This window comes from Suricata suricatta, chromosome 1 (genome assembly GCF_006229205.1).
Source record: "Suricata suricatta isolate VVHF042 chromosome 1, meerkat_22Aug2017_6uvM2_HiC, whole genome shotgun sequence".
NCBI classification, from domain to species: Eukaryota; Metazoa; Chordata; class Mammalia; order Carnivora; family Herpestidae; genus Suricata; species Suricata suricatta.
In genome coordinates this window covers 43,429,330-43,446,824 of record NC_043700.1, presented here as the reverse complement: position 1 = coordinate 43,446,824, position 17,495 = coordinate 43,429,330, and the positions used below count along the sequence as shown (strand labels likewise).

General features: G+C 35.2%; 1 protein-coding gene across 3 annotated transcripts; it reads right to left on the bottom strand.

Moving 5' to 3' along the window:
* Positions 1-1,290: 1,290 nt before the first annotated feature.
* On the bottom strand, positions 1,291-17,291 carry ADAMDEC1 (ADAM like decysin 1). Of its 3 annotated transcripts, none has more exons than XM_029943200.1 (14): positions 17,210-17,284; positions 15,262-15,377; positions 13,925-14,001; positions 12,890-12,968; positions 11,365-11,441; positions 10,521-10,704; positions 10,237-10,299; positions 9,474-9,545; positions 9,008-9,177; positions 8,567-8,648; positions 7,726-7,853; positions 6,419-6,596; positions 3,189-3,274; positions 1,291-1,990 (listed from the first exon to the last, which is right to left on the bottom strand). In XM_029943200.1, exons 1-14 carry the CDS (start codon positions 17,256-17,258, stop codon positions 1,966-1,968), a joined length of 1,386 nt encoding a protein of 461 aa, XP_029799060.1. In that variant the 5' UTR covers positions 17,259-17,284; the 3' UTR covers positions 1,291-1,965. The 3 variants fall into 3 exon arrangements, with proteins under 3 accessions (XP_029799060.1, XP_029799101.1, XP_029799160.1); XM_029943241.1 differs by lacking the exon at positions 1,291-1,990 and adding an exon at positions 1,998-2,660; XM_029943300.1 differs by lacking the exon at positions 1,291-1,990 and having other exon boundaries at positions 3,185-3,274; positions 17,210-17,291.
* Positions 17,292-17,495: the final 204 nt, after the last annotated feature.

Genomic DNA, 17,495 nt, shown 5'->3' with positions numbered 1-17,495 from the left:
TATTTATGATAGGTTTTACTAATATGAAGGATATGTGGCATATAATTTTAAAATAACAAAATATATGATAATTCCTTATTGTAAATTCTATACAATCATTAGATTCTCACAGAATGCTTTCACTGGGAATGAGTGAAATCAAAACAACAAAGATATATATTGGAATTTCACTCATGTGTCATAGATATGAGCAACTTCTTTGTTGAACTGGACAATCGTTTTCAAACAATGAGTGACATCATAATTGCTATAAAGACTCATTTTTTAAATTTAATCTACATTATAAACATTTTTTCATCACAAGTATAGACAAGCAAATCAATGAATGATTTGAAGCCTTTGTTTATTTCTGTAATAAAATTCTCCCGTGGCTGGATTTCATAACCAGGTCATAATATTCCTGAAATTCTAACAAGTGGCACTCACTATTTCTAGCATGCCATTGTCTATCATTTTTTGCAGCTCGGGAAGTTTTACTATAAGAAACCTTCACTTGAGTATGAGGTAGGGGAGGGAAATATGTCAAAAGAAACCTTGTTGGCTTGGAGGAACTGGTTGCAAATTTATATCAGACCAGTGGACAATGAAAAGATGGACGATTCGTGCCTCGGTACTGTTGCCTGGCTGTCGGTGACATCTGACCTGCAGCTTCATCTGTAGCCCAGGTGGAGCCAACCCCATCAATAATGGCAAAACGGTCACCACCAGTAAGCAGGGCTTTCTGGAAGGCTGCTCTGTCCAAAGCCCAATTTTTAGGATTGTGTCTAAATTCCTGTTCTCCCAGTAAAAGGATCAAGTGAATTTTGAGACATTTTTGGAGTAATTGTTAAACGGTATTTAAATACAGAAACCTCAGGAAGAAGTCTAATCTTATGTGACTGACCTCAAGTCATTTCACTGTGAACATTAAAAAATGATGCAAACTTCTTTTCTCATCTCCACACTATGATGCCTTGTTATCTGTAGCAATACTGTTAGAGGACTATAGGGAAAATAGTCTAACACAACCTACAATGAAGCTTGAAAAAAATTTTAATTTTTGAAAATGACCACACAGTGGCGCCACACAGAGGCTCAGTGGGTAAGCATCTACTCCTGGTTTCAGTTTTTGGTCATGACATCATGGTTCCTGCGTTCAAGCCCTGTGTCCAGCTCTGTGCCGACAGTGCAGAGCCTGCTTGAGATTCTCTCTTACCCTCTTTCTCCGCTCCTCCCTTGCTTGCATTCTCTCTTTCTCTCTCTCTCTCAAAATCAATAAATACATTTTTAAAAAATGACCACACAGAAAAGTCTCAAACAATTGTGATTTTATTCACTGACAGTACAGGGCATGTTAAATCAATAGACGAATATAGCATTCCTTGATGGCTAAATTAAAATATGAGCATGAAGACTTCTCAAAATTAGCATTATATTGGATGGTGAGAAAGGATGATACATGATAAAATGAAAAATGTTTATATATAATTAGTCTTGATGTGATACAGACAAATACTACACTTCTAAGAACAAGGTAAGTGGAATACTGAGGAGTAATAAATGACACATGAATTCTGTTCCCCCTTCTTCTGCCAAAGTTCTCTCATCAAGTGGACTTACTTTGTCATGGGCTATACAAGTAAAATGAGAGTGGGGTAAAAATATAAGTCACTCATAGCTCTACGGTTCTGAATTGAGCCTGCATAATTTAGCGGCACAGTTGAACTGTTTTGGTCAAAGGCCAGTTTCTTTTGTTCCCCAAAGAGCAGAGCTAAGCTTCACCATCCTTAAAAATATATTAAATATCAGGTGTTAGAAAACAGGCAATTTCTCTGAATTCATCTGTTTACTTGTTGGCTAGACCGATCAAAATGTAAGAAGTATAAGGCCAAATGAAAAGCAAAATACATCTAAGCGCAACAGTGAAAATACACAAGATTCCTGGTGTGTTTAGATCTCTCGATTCTTGTCCCAACAAGTCGCATCTCAGTGCAGGAGATGTTTTGATTCACTGATTAAAAGAAGTAAAAAACCATTTGGAAGCCATGGTTATTATAAATTGTAAAATATTATGTAACATTGATAATTAACATTTATAAACTGTAAGTAATACTAACAACCCTCCTGAGTGACAACAGCATTAGCTCCATTTCACAGGTGAGAGAATGAATTAAGTAACTTGGTTTGAAGTCCCACAGCTAGTTTGGGGCAGAACTAAGAAAATGCCCACCTAGCATTCCAAGTCCCTGAGGAGTTGAATGGATATCTTTTGAGATGCTAAGCTTTTGGTCTCTGTGACAGAAGAAGATGGGCATAATTTCCAGAACTCCCTGCAGAGGGGAATCACATGTCCGGTTCCTTAGGCCATGTTAAATGGGGCTTGCTGAAGAAATGAGTATCGCTTCTGATTTTAGGACCGCACTGTTTGTTTTTTTTTTCTTTTTCTTAAGCAAGTGATAGTTGATGGTGTCTGAGTTGAATATTCTCTTTATAATCTCTCCACAGGTTTCACTCCAGAAAAGATTTAGGAAAGGGGCTAGGAAAGATTAACCTTTTCCATATATTTTATCCTGAGTTTTTCCCCATTTATGATTTTGTGTTGTTCAGGACAATTTTTCACTGAAACGAATATCATGTTCAGTCAGAGCAGTTGGGTTCCCTAGCCCAACTGATGTAGGATTCTATAAAACACAAAAATAATACATGGAGTATAGCTTATTGAGATACTTTAAAAGAAATAATATCATCCAATCATGGTATGTTCTGAAATATTATTAATTTTCTGACTACCTTGTAAATTATAACTATCAGCTCTTACCAACAGGCTTTGTAAAAATGAACATTTCTTGCTCTCATCTTAGCTTGTATTAAACTCATCACTACCTAACAGAAATTCAAAATTTTTAGCACAGAGTGAAGCAGTCTTTAACTCACAGATGGCCACTCTTGGCCACTCTTCTCACTAGTGTATTAGAAGGCACAAAATCCTACATTGTTTTTGTTCAGTATGGTGGCTTTTTTTCTTTCTGAAATGGAGTCATTTAAAAAGTGTGCAGTAAAAAAATAAAATAAATTTTAACAAATCAATAATGAAAATATAAAGTGAATTGTACTTTAGTGTATTATAGAACCTAGCGGCCCATTCTTTCTCCACACTGAAGTACAAGTGAGAAAATATTTGGGAACAAAGAAAGAAAAACAGGTCTTACGTGGTATGGTTCAGAGCGTCTTTTCTACAATCGGCTTCAGATTTTAATTTACAGGTCATGGCCTCACAGCAAGGATTGGAACATTTCTTTAAAGCACACAGACACAAGGAAAATTGGTTTAGCATTTCTTTCTACAGACTAGGTTCATACAATTTTAGTACAAGATGTCAAAGAAATTTCACTTTTTAAACTAAATTACTCTGCTCTACAAATTACAGAGGAGATGACCAAGGAAATTTAATCATAGAAAAACATGTTAAGCCCAATGAAAACCATTTCTTGAGGGGGCAAAAATAGAATTATCCAAAAATTACCACAAATAAATTTGGCCTGGCTGGTATTATATGTAAATTAATTTAAAACATCAAGAGAGAATATTTCTATACTATTCACACTTTTGAAGGTAGGAAAAAAATTTAGTTCTCAGTTTATTTTACTAAGCTCACATAATTCTGATAATGAGAGTTGGTAATGAATACTCACATGCACACACACATGCACACTCACATGAACACTGTATACACACCCAATTCTCATTTATGAATATAAGTACAAAAGCTTAAATAAAATATTAGTGAAACACCAGCTTATTAATATGATAATTCTCCATTACAACTATGCAGCGTGGTTTTTTTTCACCAAAAATACAAGGGTGTCTCAACTATACAGAACAAACTAATATAATCCACAACTAATCCTAATTAGAAAACAACTAATAATATTGTGATAGATGGCAAAAATTAGAAAATAAAGATAATCTAGAAAGAAAGAAACTCTGATAAATGGCAAAAAAATATATCCAATAAAATAAACAATAAGACCTGGATTATTTGTAGTCTATATTTTCATGGAAATTGTGACAGATGCTATGAGATAAAGAAAAGATATGAAAGTGTAATAATAATGAAAGTATCAATCACATTTTCATCATTTGTATGCAATAAAATATTTGACCTGGTAAAAAAAAAGAGAATCAACTCTGAAAACATAGGATGAGTCAGTAAGATAGCTCTTTAAGCTAATAAAATAACATAAAAAAGTAATAAATCACCTACTATACAAAAGTAAACATTATACATACTAAAAGCAAAAAGAAAAATATAAAATATTTCAAAATAAGCTTTCATAATAAAGTAAGAGCTCTAAGAACTTTATATTAAAGTCTCCCGAGACACTCAAAAGGCAGCTGGTCTAAAACAATAATATTGTGAAAGTGCCAGTGCCATTCAGAGTGAAATATGAATTTTATGCATTTCAATCAGAATCTCAGTTCTGTTTGTAGGAAAACTGACAAAATACCAAGAGTTATGTGGAAGAATGAACAGTGAGGACTGACTACACAGATTCCACCCCCCAAAATGAACACATCTGGGGCCTTTGGGTGGCTCAGTCAGCTAAGGGTTCAACTCTTGATTTTGGCTCAGATCATGATCTCTCGGTTTATGAGCTCAAGTCCCGCATCAGGTTCTGTGCTGACAGAGTGGAACCTGCTCGAGACTCTCTCTCTCTCTCTCTCTCCCTTTCTCTCTGCCTCCCCCACTTCTGCTCTCCGAGTCTCTTTCTGTCTAAAAATAAATCAATAAACTTAAAAAAATAAACACACTTGCCACTGAAGGTATTAAAATGCATTGCATAGTCACAGTCACTAAAATAACATGATGCTGTGTGATAATATTTAGGCAGATTGATTTTTAGACAGATTATTATTATTATTTAGACAGATTATTTTTAAGACCTAGAAAAAGTCCTAAATATGTAGATCAAAAGAGTAAAATAGCATATTAGAGCATAGAAAATAGGATTATTCACTAAAAAATACTATAAAGTTTGTATACTACTTTCTGGATAAGAAAACAGCTATTGAAAAATTCAGTTACTCATAAGCTCAAAGTCATTAGTTTTATTCAACTCCTATAGAAGAAAATCAACACAGTATGGAAACAATATAGGAGTTGGCTGATAGGATTAAAGAATATTCGCTCTTTCACATCATATAGACAGTGTTTCTCTCTCTTTCTCTCTCTCTCTCTCATCTCTCTTTCTCAGTGTGCATTGACTATCTACATGTGCTGAAATTAGAAGCACTCAAGACTGTAAATGATTTCAGTTGTCTTCCACACAAGCAACCTTATTGGATTGTAAGCAAGTGAGAATGAGATAAATTAAGCCTAACATTATAAGGTACCAAATTATTTGTAAAATATTTTATCTCATTATAATTAAAAGAATATTTATAATATTCATTACAAATGATTAAGTTGCACCATGAAATCTTCTAGTGGAATTCAACAGTTTAAAATGTCTAAATTAAGAGCGGAGGCATAGAGTGATTATGCACCTTCGCCATTGTCATGGAGCCTCTCAAAGTAATGAATTAATCGTGGGCTGTCACAGGCTTCAGTGATTACTGGCTTTGTATCTTTCGAATAAGTTACTTAACTTTTCTGAGCCTTGCCTCTGTCCTTTGGGATAATAACAAAACTTATCCTGGAGGTTTGTCATGAGTAATGAAAGAGGGGGGATGCAAATAAAAGTTCATTTTGCGGACAGACACTTGAAAAATCTCTTCAAATAGTAACTCAATGCTGAAGTCTTAAAAAAAAAAAGTAAAAGATGATTGCTAGGAAAACAGAATGCTCTCTTAGAAACTTAGTGTGGGATTGCTGGCAAGCATCCTATCAGAGACATTCTTTACAGAGGTGCCTTACAGGGGTCAGAGTTTTATAAAGATTAGCAGAATTACGGTAATTATCTCAGATACTTTATATTATCTACAGGTTTATGTGTTTTCTCTTTCTTTTCCTTCTCTGTTTCATTTACTGTCTGCTTTACACACTGGATTGTTGAGGGAAGGCCCTCTCTCTCTGTGGAGAGAACTTACTTCTAGATCTGTAATTGGTTTTGCTCAACAAACTGTGATGTTAGGTGATTTAAGAATTTCTGACTAATATATCTAGGAAAGATTGTAAATGACATGTGATCGTTAACGATTTACTTCTTACATTGAACATTATATAATCATGTCAAAATGTATCCTGGCTTTTGAAATGCCTTTCAAAATACGTCTAAAGTCAGTATTAAAAACACAAGCTCAAGCCTACTTTTTACTATGATGCCAAGCTTATCTTTAGAATTTCCGAAAGAACATTTTTAAGGAAGGGAAAGAAAACAGCACAATTCTCATGCTGCAATAACTCTATAACAAATTTTTAAACTGGGTATTTTCATACCTTAGGAGGGCCACAATCACAATCTTCTCCTACTTCCAGAAGTTGGTTCCCACACACTGGCTTTGTTATTATATTTTTAGGAATTGGTGCTCGCAGCAGGCACTTCGGTTTTTGAGATAAAATGTATCTTTCAAAATGTGAACGGCAGGATGTACTGAAATCCTTCGGGAATTTTGAGCTGTAATGAGAAGAAAAGTCAAGACACGCAGTGAGAATCTCGCTTGTCTAAGTCTGTCCGCCTGGAAATTCCAAACTCAGTATCTGCTTAGGCCTGCGCTATGTTACATGTGGAGGGCGAAAGAGCATAAATGCTATGCTGGTTGGAAAGCTGTTTTCCTAGACACTGAGCTGGTAGAACCGGAAGAATTTAAATTCCTGTATGGATTCAGTACTGTCCTAAACGTCAAGAGTGATGAATGAACCAGTGCTACGGACATGTTTCTCTTCTTATTCACGAACACTTTCAAGAGGTTTTTTTTTTCATTTTTCTATCTCAAGTCCTTGCAAATTTCCTGGCATTAGAAGATAATTAGTAATAACATAAAAATGGATTGAGTGATGGGGATATGTAAGAATGTTGTGATCATCTTAGATACATATTTTAAGAAAATATATTACTATTTAATATGAAGTTGGTACATCTTAATCTCCTTTGTCTATTTGGCCAATCCCCCTCCCCTCCCCTCTCTGGAAACCACCAGTTCGTTCTCTGTATTTATGAGTATATTTCTGTTTTTGTCTGTTTGTTAGCTTGTTCATTGTTAATTTGCTCTTTGGTTTTTTTTTTTTAATTCCATTTATAAGTAAAATAGCATGATATTTATCTTTTTCCTTTTTTAATTTCACTTAGCACAATACTGTCTAGGTCCCTTCATATTGACATGAATGGCAAGATTTCATTCTTCTTAATGGCTGAGTAATATTTCACTATATAGATATATGAATGCAGTTTATGTGTGTGTGTGTGTATGTGTACACACACACACACACACACACACACACTTCATTTTCTTAATCCATTCACTTATTGGTTGACATGTAGGTTGCTTTCATATCTTAGCCATTAAACATTATTGTAACTTAAAATAATAAGGTTACCATACTCATAATCTCTAACTTAGCATATTTGGAAATCTGAAGTAATGAGTCCTGATAAGCTAGTAAAATCTATGCATTAATAGGCTGGAGTGTGAATTAATGGGATTCACATTCCTTGTAAAAAAAAATCCATTCACTATATAGATTGCATCTGACTTCTTTGAGACTTAAGAAATATATATTTTTTCTCAAAGGTGACAAAGTCTCACCTCAGATACTGATTCATCACACAACTCCCTGAGGGACACTTGGTGTAATATGGAACATCAGGCATACCAAGGACATGCCCTAACTCATGGGACATCACTCCTACAAGAGCCACATTCTTTTTATTAGCCTGGAAAAAAACAAACAAAACAAAACAAAACAAAAAACCCAGAAACATCGATTACTTACTATATTCAGTTATTTCCTAGATAAAAAAAAAATAGTTTGATAGATGAAAAGTAATGAGTCATTAAGCTCTTTTCCCTGCCATTGGCTTTTGTAAAATGTTGAATTAACATTTGAACTGGTTGGTTCTGGTAAATCCAACCATCAAGTCAGTGCTTAATAAATATTTGCTGAGCTAATAAGAAGTTCTTGGTAAATTATGATTAAATTGAAATAATTACATTCTTAATAGGAAGTACCACACTATGTTTTCAAAGGCCTCCAAAAACAATTGCCAGAATGCTTGACATTGGTATTGTTTGGCCAAATGACACCAAAATCCACCTTGACTGACCTCTCTGGCTTTTGATACTAAAGATGATTAATTTGAAGTTGGTTCAGGCCACAGAGAGCATCTGGGTTCCCTTTCTGTTCCAATTTCCTGTTTCTATTCCTAATACCAACTGTAGAATGAATACTTCTGGGAGGGCCTGTCTAAGAAAATACTGCTTCATAATCCAATGTATCTTCAATGTAATGATCTACCAGTAGGTTCATTTCTACTTTTTTTTTTTTTTAACCAACTCAGCAAATGTTCATTGTGTTAACTCCGTATAAGGCATTATTCTATCATAGAGGATACAGAACTACAGAGAGGCTTGCAGTGAATTTACCAACCTCAATAACAGCAACTGAAGATGGGGAACACAAGGAATTCGAGGCTGCCATTCCTACATGTCGATTCTTGAAGCTAATTCCACTGTGTGAAAGTTATAGGCATATCGTCACAATAGAAGTCTTTGGAAACATAAGCTTCTGTCAATTATGTTTTAGATTTCCTGTTTCTCTACCCTTTTCATATTCAGTAAGCCCTGGAAAATCTTCTGCTATTCCATAGCACTATAATAACCAGAGATGGTTATCCTACATCCAGCAGCCCATTTTAGTGACCTGACATGGGTCTGCAAATTCTTACTGGTGAATTCCTGATGGTAGGACTTCAGGCTCCCTGCCAGCGGCTTGGGGAAATAAAATTGAATAGAAATCTCTGCCAAGAACCCTTTGGGACAACTACCCAGACTGCCTACATACACCTTCCCCTGGCCAGCAAGTACTCACCTGAGTAACTGTGCATGGTCATGAGTCTTCATTTTACCCACGTTGGAAAGATGCCAATTCATAAAGTTGTGAAAGGTGTCGCCTGTGGTGGGTACCACCTTTATCTTATCAGTGTCAGACCAGATTTCCATACCTACTAATGCCACTTGAATATCTATTGTTTTATAGATCTGCAGGAAGAGCATTTTTTTCATGAATATGTTTATGATTTCTTTATTGTCTTACATCTTTTGCTGACCACAAGCGATACATAAGTGTATCCCATTTTGAAAATAGAAATTCTAGAAGTTGTTTTTGCTACAGTATATGTGATTTTACCTTGCTGATCCTTGCCTGCTAAATATCCCAAAACTGCTGATGTTAAGCCTCTGTGACCCTCCCAGCTCCTTCTTTGATGAAAACTCCTTTTTTGGTGAAGCCCTAGGTTTCTAAGCGGAAAAACATATTTACAGAACAAGTATCTTACCACATTGAGGAGGTTCATCACATCAAACACAAAGCTTCTTATCAAAGTCAGATTCCCCTCATAGTTGTTATACTGTAAAATACAAAATGCGAACATAATTAAAAAATAAATTTGATGTGGCACAGAATTTAACATTTTAAGAAAAATTATAAAGTTCAACATAAGTAAATGTGTATTTACTCATGTCTGACTTATATAAGACTCTGTGCTTCAACAAATTATTTTAAAATGTAAGAATTCTTCAGTAAGGAAAAAGGCATTTGTATATATTTCAGTGGTTTTTATTTCTAAGGGGGAAGAAATCTAATGAACAATTTCAATGTTTCTAACCAATTCAATATTATTAAAATTTGATTATGAAGCAATATTTGCTAAGTTAGAATCACAGGTTCTAGTATTTTATAAATATAAATATAACTTATAAGTTATATATAGCTTTGTATCTGATTTATATTTACATAATGGAGTGAGAATTTAAAAAAATTAAAATAACCCATTCTTTAAATCTTTCATTATTATGGTTGATTTCTTGTAGCTACCTAGTATTGAGTATGCTTCCGATGTTGAGTATGCAGAAAGCAGGGGGATATTAAAGGGGACGGGTAAGTAAGAACTATTGCTGACAAGGAGGTAGAAAAGACATGACAATCAGGTGACCAGGGTCTGTGTTTTCAGCTACAACAGCTTTTTGCTTGTGTTCACTGGATAAAAAGTCTGAACAGTTGACTTAACTGCCCCAGAAACACCCATATTTTATACTCACAAAGGTATTGTCCAGCACCAAAAAGAGATCAATGTATTTCTCAGCCAGAAGAAAGTGTTCTTGCTTTACAAAGAGTAAAATAACATCATTAATAATCATGTTTATCCTAAAAGACCGGGAAAAGTTACAAAAAGATTTTGTTTTACCGGAAGGAAGTTCAGTGAAAGAATCAGTAAATGAATTATAGCCTTTACCTATTCCAGATAACTGTTGAACACAATGGAATATCATACATCATTGCTGAGACAGTGGGAAAAATGATGACTTAGGAAACCTACACTTACCTCTGTGCTATTGAGTGACCTAGAGGTTCGGATATGGCCAGGTTTCCTGCCAACACTTCTTACACCACAGGTGTGATTAGCCAGGTCAAGGTCTTCCTGGCTAAATGTGATGACATGTTCTTCTTGGTCTGTAGTTTTCAGAGGCTTTATCATATATCTTTGGTCATGATACGTGAAGTATCCTCTGTGAAATACAGAGGATCATATTTCAAGATTCTCTGCCACACAGTCACAATACTGACCAGAACGGAGTATACCTCTCCTTAAATTTTAAGCTCACACATACGGTTGTCATTCAGAGGCCTTCCAGCTAACGTCTGCTAATTTAAATCATAATGCATATTTGTCAATAGTAAAATAAGGGCTATATTATTTATTAGAAAACTCTAAACTAGAATTCCTCAGATGAAGTTATCCCAAAGAATTTGAAATTCATATCATAAGCTCAATGAATATTTGTCCATAATTTATTTATACACTTAGCAAATAATTCTTGGAAGCTCCTCACAATATAATGGAGGATGGAGTAAAGGAGGATTGAGATACTAAGAACCCCAGAGAAGAGAAAAAATGATGAGCAAATCAGCCAGAGGAACAGGTTGGAGCTAGTAGTAACTTAGACAGTTTTTCTTTTAGTAAGAAAATCAATTGAGAAACATAAAGTGAATTCATATGATAGAATGTTACAGCTAAAACATAGATAGCCATTAAACATTACATCTACTAAGACATTTTACCCATGCAGGAGATTTTGCCAAGATAGGAAGACAAGATGTCCAGGAAGACTCAATTCTGTGCAATAGAGTGGTGCTTGCTGTGTAATATTTTTGCACATGGCTCTCACCTCAACCCATTACAAGTACTAATGCTGGCAACAGAATCCTTTTCATTTAGTATGCGTCCTTTATAGTAGCAGTGCTCCTAAAGTTGGAAAAAAGAAATATATTTTTAACTGTAAGAATAAATGTATCACATTTATAATGTGTTTAAAAGCTGTTATTTTGAATACGTAGGAAAATTCTTCCAATAGTGGCGGTGGCCAGACCAGTTCCCAAATACAAACACAGTGAGAACTTCAGAGACTTTATGAACTGTTCCACTACGCACACTGGAAACTCCATCTTTGATGGCTAAGTTGTCTTTTTGGCACTCATTGCACGAAATAAAAGTCCAGGGAGTATGAACCTAACTGGGCTCATGATGAACTTGGACACTGCATCTGAAATGTGGCCAGCCCCACTGTGTTCAATAATGTTCCCAGAGAGCTTTCAAGTTTGAGGACCAACGTTTGAGAGTTTGGCTTCCCTGTGCTAAGTCCCTAAGACACTGTGTGTCACATGTATATAAAATGAGGTACCCATTTTTTCTAGAGACCAGGGTCCTCAAGAAGCCATGCTACCACTCTTGAGCCTCTCATATTAGCTGGTCCAACTCATCATTTTAATTTGTGTGTTAGTGGAATTCCTTTACCAGCATCAAAACCACAGAGACTCCACAACTAGAGATTCAGACACAGTTGGTGTTCCATATGAACAAATCAGGGGCTCACTTATGTAGAAGGATCCAATAAAGCCATGAAGAAACTCTTGTTCAAAATAAACTGACTGGTCTCAGGGTCTGAAATTCCACCTATGTTTTTCTTGCATTTGGAAGAAACCTTGTTATCATACACATTTTCTTGTAGAGGATTTGGAAAAAGTACCAAATTAAGATAATATCAGTCATTCACATTTAAGCATAAATTAATTTAAATCTTAGCAAAAATTCGGATATCCCTGAAGTGAGAGTTTTGAGGTGAGAAGGGAACAAAGGGCCATTGTGTGCCAAAAATTTTGTCTTTTTATAGAGAAGTAAATATTTTGGGGTGCCCAAGGAGAGTAACTCTGAGAAACTCATTTAGATTCTTAATATCCATGATTGAGTCTTTCTGTATTCTCTCCCTGCTCTTCCCTTGGCATTGATTTTGTATGTTTCACATCTAGGCCTTGGTATTATCTATATTATGGTGGTTTAATGAGATATAAAATTATATTAATTAACTGATATTTCATTTCTGATCTCAGGACACATGCATATATTGTTGAAAAATAGTAAAAAGCTATGACTTTTCAAGTACCTACTAGGGAAAATATTTCTAACCTTTTGATAAAATGGTCTAAGAGAAAGTGGACTTGTAGTTTCTTCTACAAATATACTACTTGGAAGCCTCTTACTATATCCTTACCATTTAAAAAAGCCGACTATGATTTTTGCATTTGTTCTCATAGATGAGACCTTTCCTACTAGTCTTTTGATTTCTTTTTAATTGTCTTTGCATCTATGCATCTTAGAACATAAGTAGCAGATCCCAGAATGCATTCAGAACCTACCATGTTCTCAGGGCTTGTGGTGATTTCCTCCCCTCTGGGTGAGTAATACGTTTCAGTGTAGTCTGGCCCCAAGAGATGTCTGCAAAGTTGAAAAAGTTGCATGATACACTGAAGGTGGTAATAAGGGCTAATGTTCCTGACATGCTCTTCAGCACAAAAAGAACAATTATGTCTACGATGAGAAAGAGCAGACATTCTGACCCATACATTCTGACCCTTTTCGGACGTTGGAACTCTGTTGCTGAAGCAAATCAAAGCCTTAGTTATACCCACTGGGTCCAAGGGAAGAAATGCCCCCAGATACTTTTCAGCTGCAAGTTCTCTATCATCAGATGGGTTATTTTTGGATTCTTCACACTAAGGACACAGTCTCCACAGGGTCTCTGAAGGGTTCTGGGTCACAAATAGGCATAAAAGACCATTGTATTCAGGGAGAAGTTTACTGACAGATGTAGGACTTCATAAGGCCCCATCCCCAGGGATCTATCACAAGGCTGTGTGTTCTGAATGATCCGTATATATGTTCTTTTTTTTTTTTTAGAGAGAGAGGGAGCACCCGAGGGGAGAGGGGCAGAGGGAGAGAGAGGAAATCTCACGCAGGCTTCACGCTCAGCTCAGATCCCAAGGTGGGGCTTGATCCCATGACGCTGGGATCATGAACTGAGCTGAAATCACGAGTTGAACATTCAACTGACTGAGCCACCCAGGCACCCCACATATGTTCTTATAAAAGTAAAGGGAAGTCACATCAGATATTTGAGTTATTTGGGTCGGAAAGATTTTCAGTAAATCCAGAGAAGTATGAAGGAAGAAAGGCATTTATCTGTGTTCCTCTCTTTGATTTATATTTTGCATGTAATTTCCTCAGAAAGCATCAACCTTCTTAAATAACATTAGCACAGTCTAATAACATTTAAAACTCAACGTACTTCATGTCTTCTATCTCAAATCACACTAAATAGAGTCTCAAGAAGGTGTATTTGTCCACATTCTCTTCATATAATCTATTGGTTAGACTCAGGATGTACAACTTACTTGCTTTTTTGTAGGTGAAGAACAAATTCTTCTCCATTTAATGTAATCTGATACTGAAGTTCAGGTTCATATCTTTCCTAAAAATATTTAATAACAAAATGATATTAATTTATATTTCTGATATCAATTATCTTTCTGGTATAAAAATGATATCAATTTATATTTTATTAAATTAAATAAACTCAGCCACCCCTATAAATTAAATGATACATGTAGTATATATAGAAGAATAATTACAAATGCATGTTGGATACAATAGTTATTTTATGTATTCAAAATACATAAAATGAAACAAATTGTACATTAAGATGGATTTACAAAAATCCCAATAATGTCATAATAGTAATAAGTAATACACTTATTCAATATATTCAATATTATTATTATTATTATTATTATTATCCAATAGTATTCAATAATATTCACAGATTAAACTAGCTCTAAGATGTAAGATAAGGACTTATTATTTGCCCTACTAAACAGTATACTGTCCTGTGTATCCTAATTGATCACTAATGGCATAATAATAAGGCACATACTTTTATTACTTTAAAACCAAACCAAATATACTAAAGAAAACTAACTAAAAACCTACTAAGAATTAAATAAAGTAAAAATTATTTAAAAAATAAATGTTATGACTATTTGCAGCAACATAATAGCTGAAGAGTTAATATCTTTAATAAATTTTTTTAAATATTTAAATTAATTTTTTCTATGAGAGAAAGAGAATGAGAGAGTGAATGAGTTGAGGGAGTGGTAGAGAGAGAGAGAGAGAGAGAGGGAGAGAGAGAATCCCAAGCAGGCTCTGCACTACCAGCATGGAGCCCAATGCAGGGTTGGAACTCAAGAACAGTGAGATCATAACCTGAGACAAAACCAAGAATTTGATGCTTAACTGACTGAGCCACCCAGGTGTCCTGTTTATAAATTTCATAGGTTGTGCTGCTTAATGAGATAATATTGAGTTCTCCATTACAGACAAGATGACCATGGATAAAGCGATTCAGTGGGGTAGGAGGTGAGGGTGGAGAGAAGAGATTTGTTTTACCAAAGGTGAAACACCTTCTAGAAATGACAGCCCTTCTATGCTCTCTCCCTATCCTCCAAACTCGGAGAGATGTCCAACCAGCTTTATTCTTTCTGAGCAAGTGAAACAGTTAACTCCCTTCCTACAGCTTAATTGTAAATGCATTCTGAGAAGTCCAGCATTTTTTCCTGGACAAAGGGGACCTGTGGATATGGGTTTCAAAAGTAAACTATTAGACATTGCTTTCATGGGTAAAAAGGTTCTTTATTCGTTCTTCATAAATCCCAGAATCATTCATATTGCTTACCTCTTTGCCATTCTCTGTGTCGTTGTTTTGTATCTCCCTTTTGTGTAAAATGTGTAGTTTTTTAGGGCGAACTACTTCATAGACCTCTAATTCAGGTGTTTGCTTTATGGCGATTGCTAGAGAGAGAGAGAGAGAGAGAGAGAGAGAGAGAGATAATATTGATATAACACATTTAAAGGTCTTTGGTTCGGTGTTGGTTTTGGTTGGTTGGTTTTGTTGAAATGGTATGGAAGCCTGGATTCTCGTCTGGAAACTAAACATTAAGAGAAACAAGCTACTCCTTCCTCCTTCTCCTTATCATTTTAATAACAAATAATTTTTTTTTTGCTCTATTTACCTATTCTGGAAAGATAGGGCAATTTGTTGGATGATCTCCAATACGTGGGAGACTATGGGAGCCAGGAATCCTTCCCTGTCGTCCAGTTCCATCCTCTTCTTTAGTCTAGTCTAGTTCAAAATTGTGGACTTTTCTCTCGTTGTTCTCAGAGATCTCTTTTTTCTTTCTATGTCTTTTTCTCTTTGTGATGAAACCTCAGACTCCCCTTTCCAAATATCAAATTTTTATACACAGATGATACTTCATTTTTAGGGAAGACCCTACTGACTGTTATTTTATTTCAAAGTGTTAACAATAAACCATTCTGTTCTTTGTGCATTTGCCCTCAAGACTCCAGATTTTTTAAAGCATCAGATAGCAAGTAGACTAAGTGGACTAAATGTCCTTCTTGATACATTTGGTATAATATTACATAGACCATTTCCTACTTTGCTTACATATAGTAGGAAAAGAACTGATATTGCAGCCAAAAGATGTGGTCTTAAGTTCTAGCTAGACCTTATAAAAGCTATTTTTCTTTCCAATCTGTTTATTTATCTAAAAATGGAGGTCTGTGTAAACATTGAATGACATGAAATATATAAACTAATGTAGTGCCAGTCTAGGAAGATGGCATGTGTACTTTATCTACTTTGTATTTTAATTGTTCCATGTAGGGTCAGTCTTGTTTTTAAATGCTCCCATTTTCAAAGATAAATGTCTGTACTTGGAGACAATATCCCACTGACAGACAGGGTGACTTTGGGAACTCCAAGCACTTTTACACCTGACGATGTGAAGAACCAGAAGGAAACTTCTCCCATCCAAGTACTAACCAGGCCCAACCCTGGTTAGCTTCCGAGATCAGACGAGATTGGGCTCATTCAGGGTAGTATGGCTGTAGACTGGAAGGAAACTTCTCAAGCAAAAATTTCCTCCAAGCCAGCCCCCAAAAGTCTGCTATGATGCCATCCTAGAAAGGATTCATTACATAGGAAAACAGGAAATTTATAATTTATTACCAGAAGTTTTTTTTTTATCAATGGAGACTATGAATCCAATTAATGTAAAGAGTTGTGGGATTGTGATTAGCATAAATTTCAACTAGATTTTAGTCTTAACTCTATTAGTAAATGTTTAGTTGGCCAATTAATTTTTAATTTTGCTTAATACTGCACTTACGTCTAATCTGATGCTAGTTTTACTTAAGAGTCATCCATCCTAGCACAGTTTTTAGTCAGATTGTGTCTTGATAAATGATTGTATCCTTATGGGGTAGAAAATATTAATGTTATTCGTGATAACATTGGAGATGGTAAGGAAATTCTTGATTGCTGGTCCGGAAGTTGATTCTCTGGTATCATTTGGATTCTGTATTTTATAAAATAAAATTAAACCATATAATTTATGTTCACCAGTAGCATTATTGAATAAGAGGTAAAGTTTCAGGTACATCTTAATTAACTTATTAAACCAATCACAACACCTTGATTATGAGCATGGAGTATATGTAAATTAAGTAAATATACCAAAATCAGTGATCTTTGGGTCGGATGAGCATGTTATTTTCTCAAGAGCACTTTAAAATTCACTAAGTAATTTGACTTCTGTATAAAACGGCATAGTGCTTACCTTGAGTTTGAGCGATGAGCCAGAGGACAGAAAGTAGGACGAAAGACATGGTGCCTACTGCCGGTAGCTGAGAAGTTCCATGCGACACAAGAGTGTGGTCTCCTCAGCTGTCCACTTTTATCTTCCCCCACTTCTCTTTACAGATAGAAAAAAAGCACAAAACCTCAAATACCGTCTGTGAGATTGGGGAATATTTCCTAATGGTTTTGGGAAATCGTCAAAAAATTTCAATGACAAAATCATGAGAATGTTCCTCATTTACGAGAGATGTTTATATCTGTGGTTA

Bases quoted from the DNA above. Each gene is read 5' to 3' on its own strand.
- ADAMDEC1 (XM_029943200.1), bottom strand. From the start codon at position 17,258: ATGTCTTTCGTCCTACTTTCTGTCCTCTGGCTCATCGCTCAAACTCAA. The intron at 8,649-9,007 runs GTGAGTACTTGC...ACTTTCACACAG, and splicing joins GACCATGCACAGTTACTCAG to TGGAATTAGCTTCAAGAATC. The intron at 3,275-6,418 runs GTATGAAAATAC...TGTGCTTTAAAG, and splicing joins GTGATTGTGGCCCTCCTAAG to AAATGTTCCAATCCTTGCTG.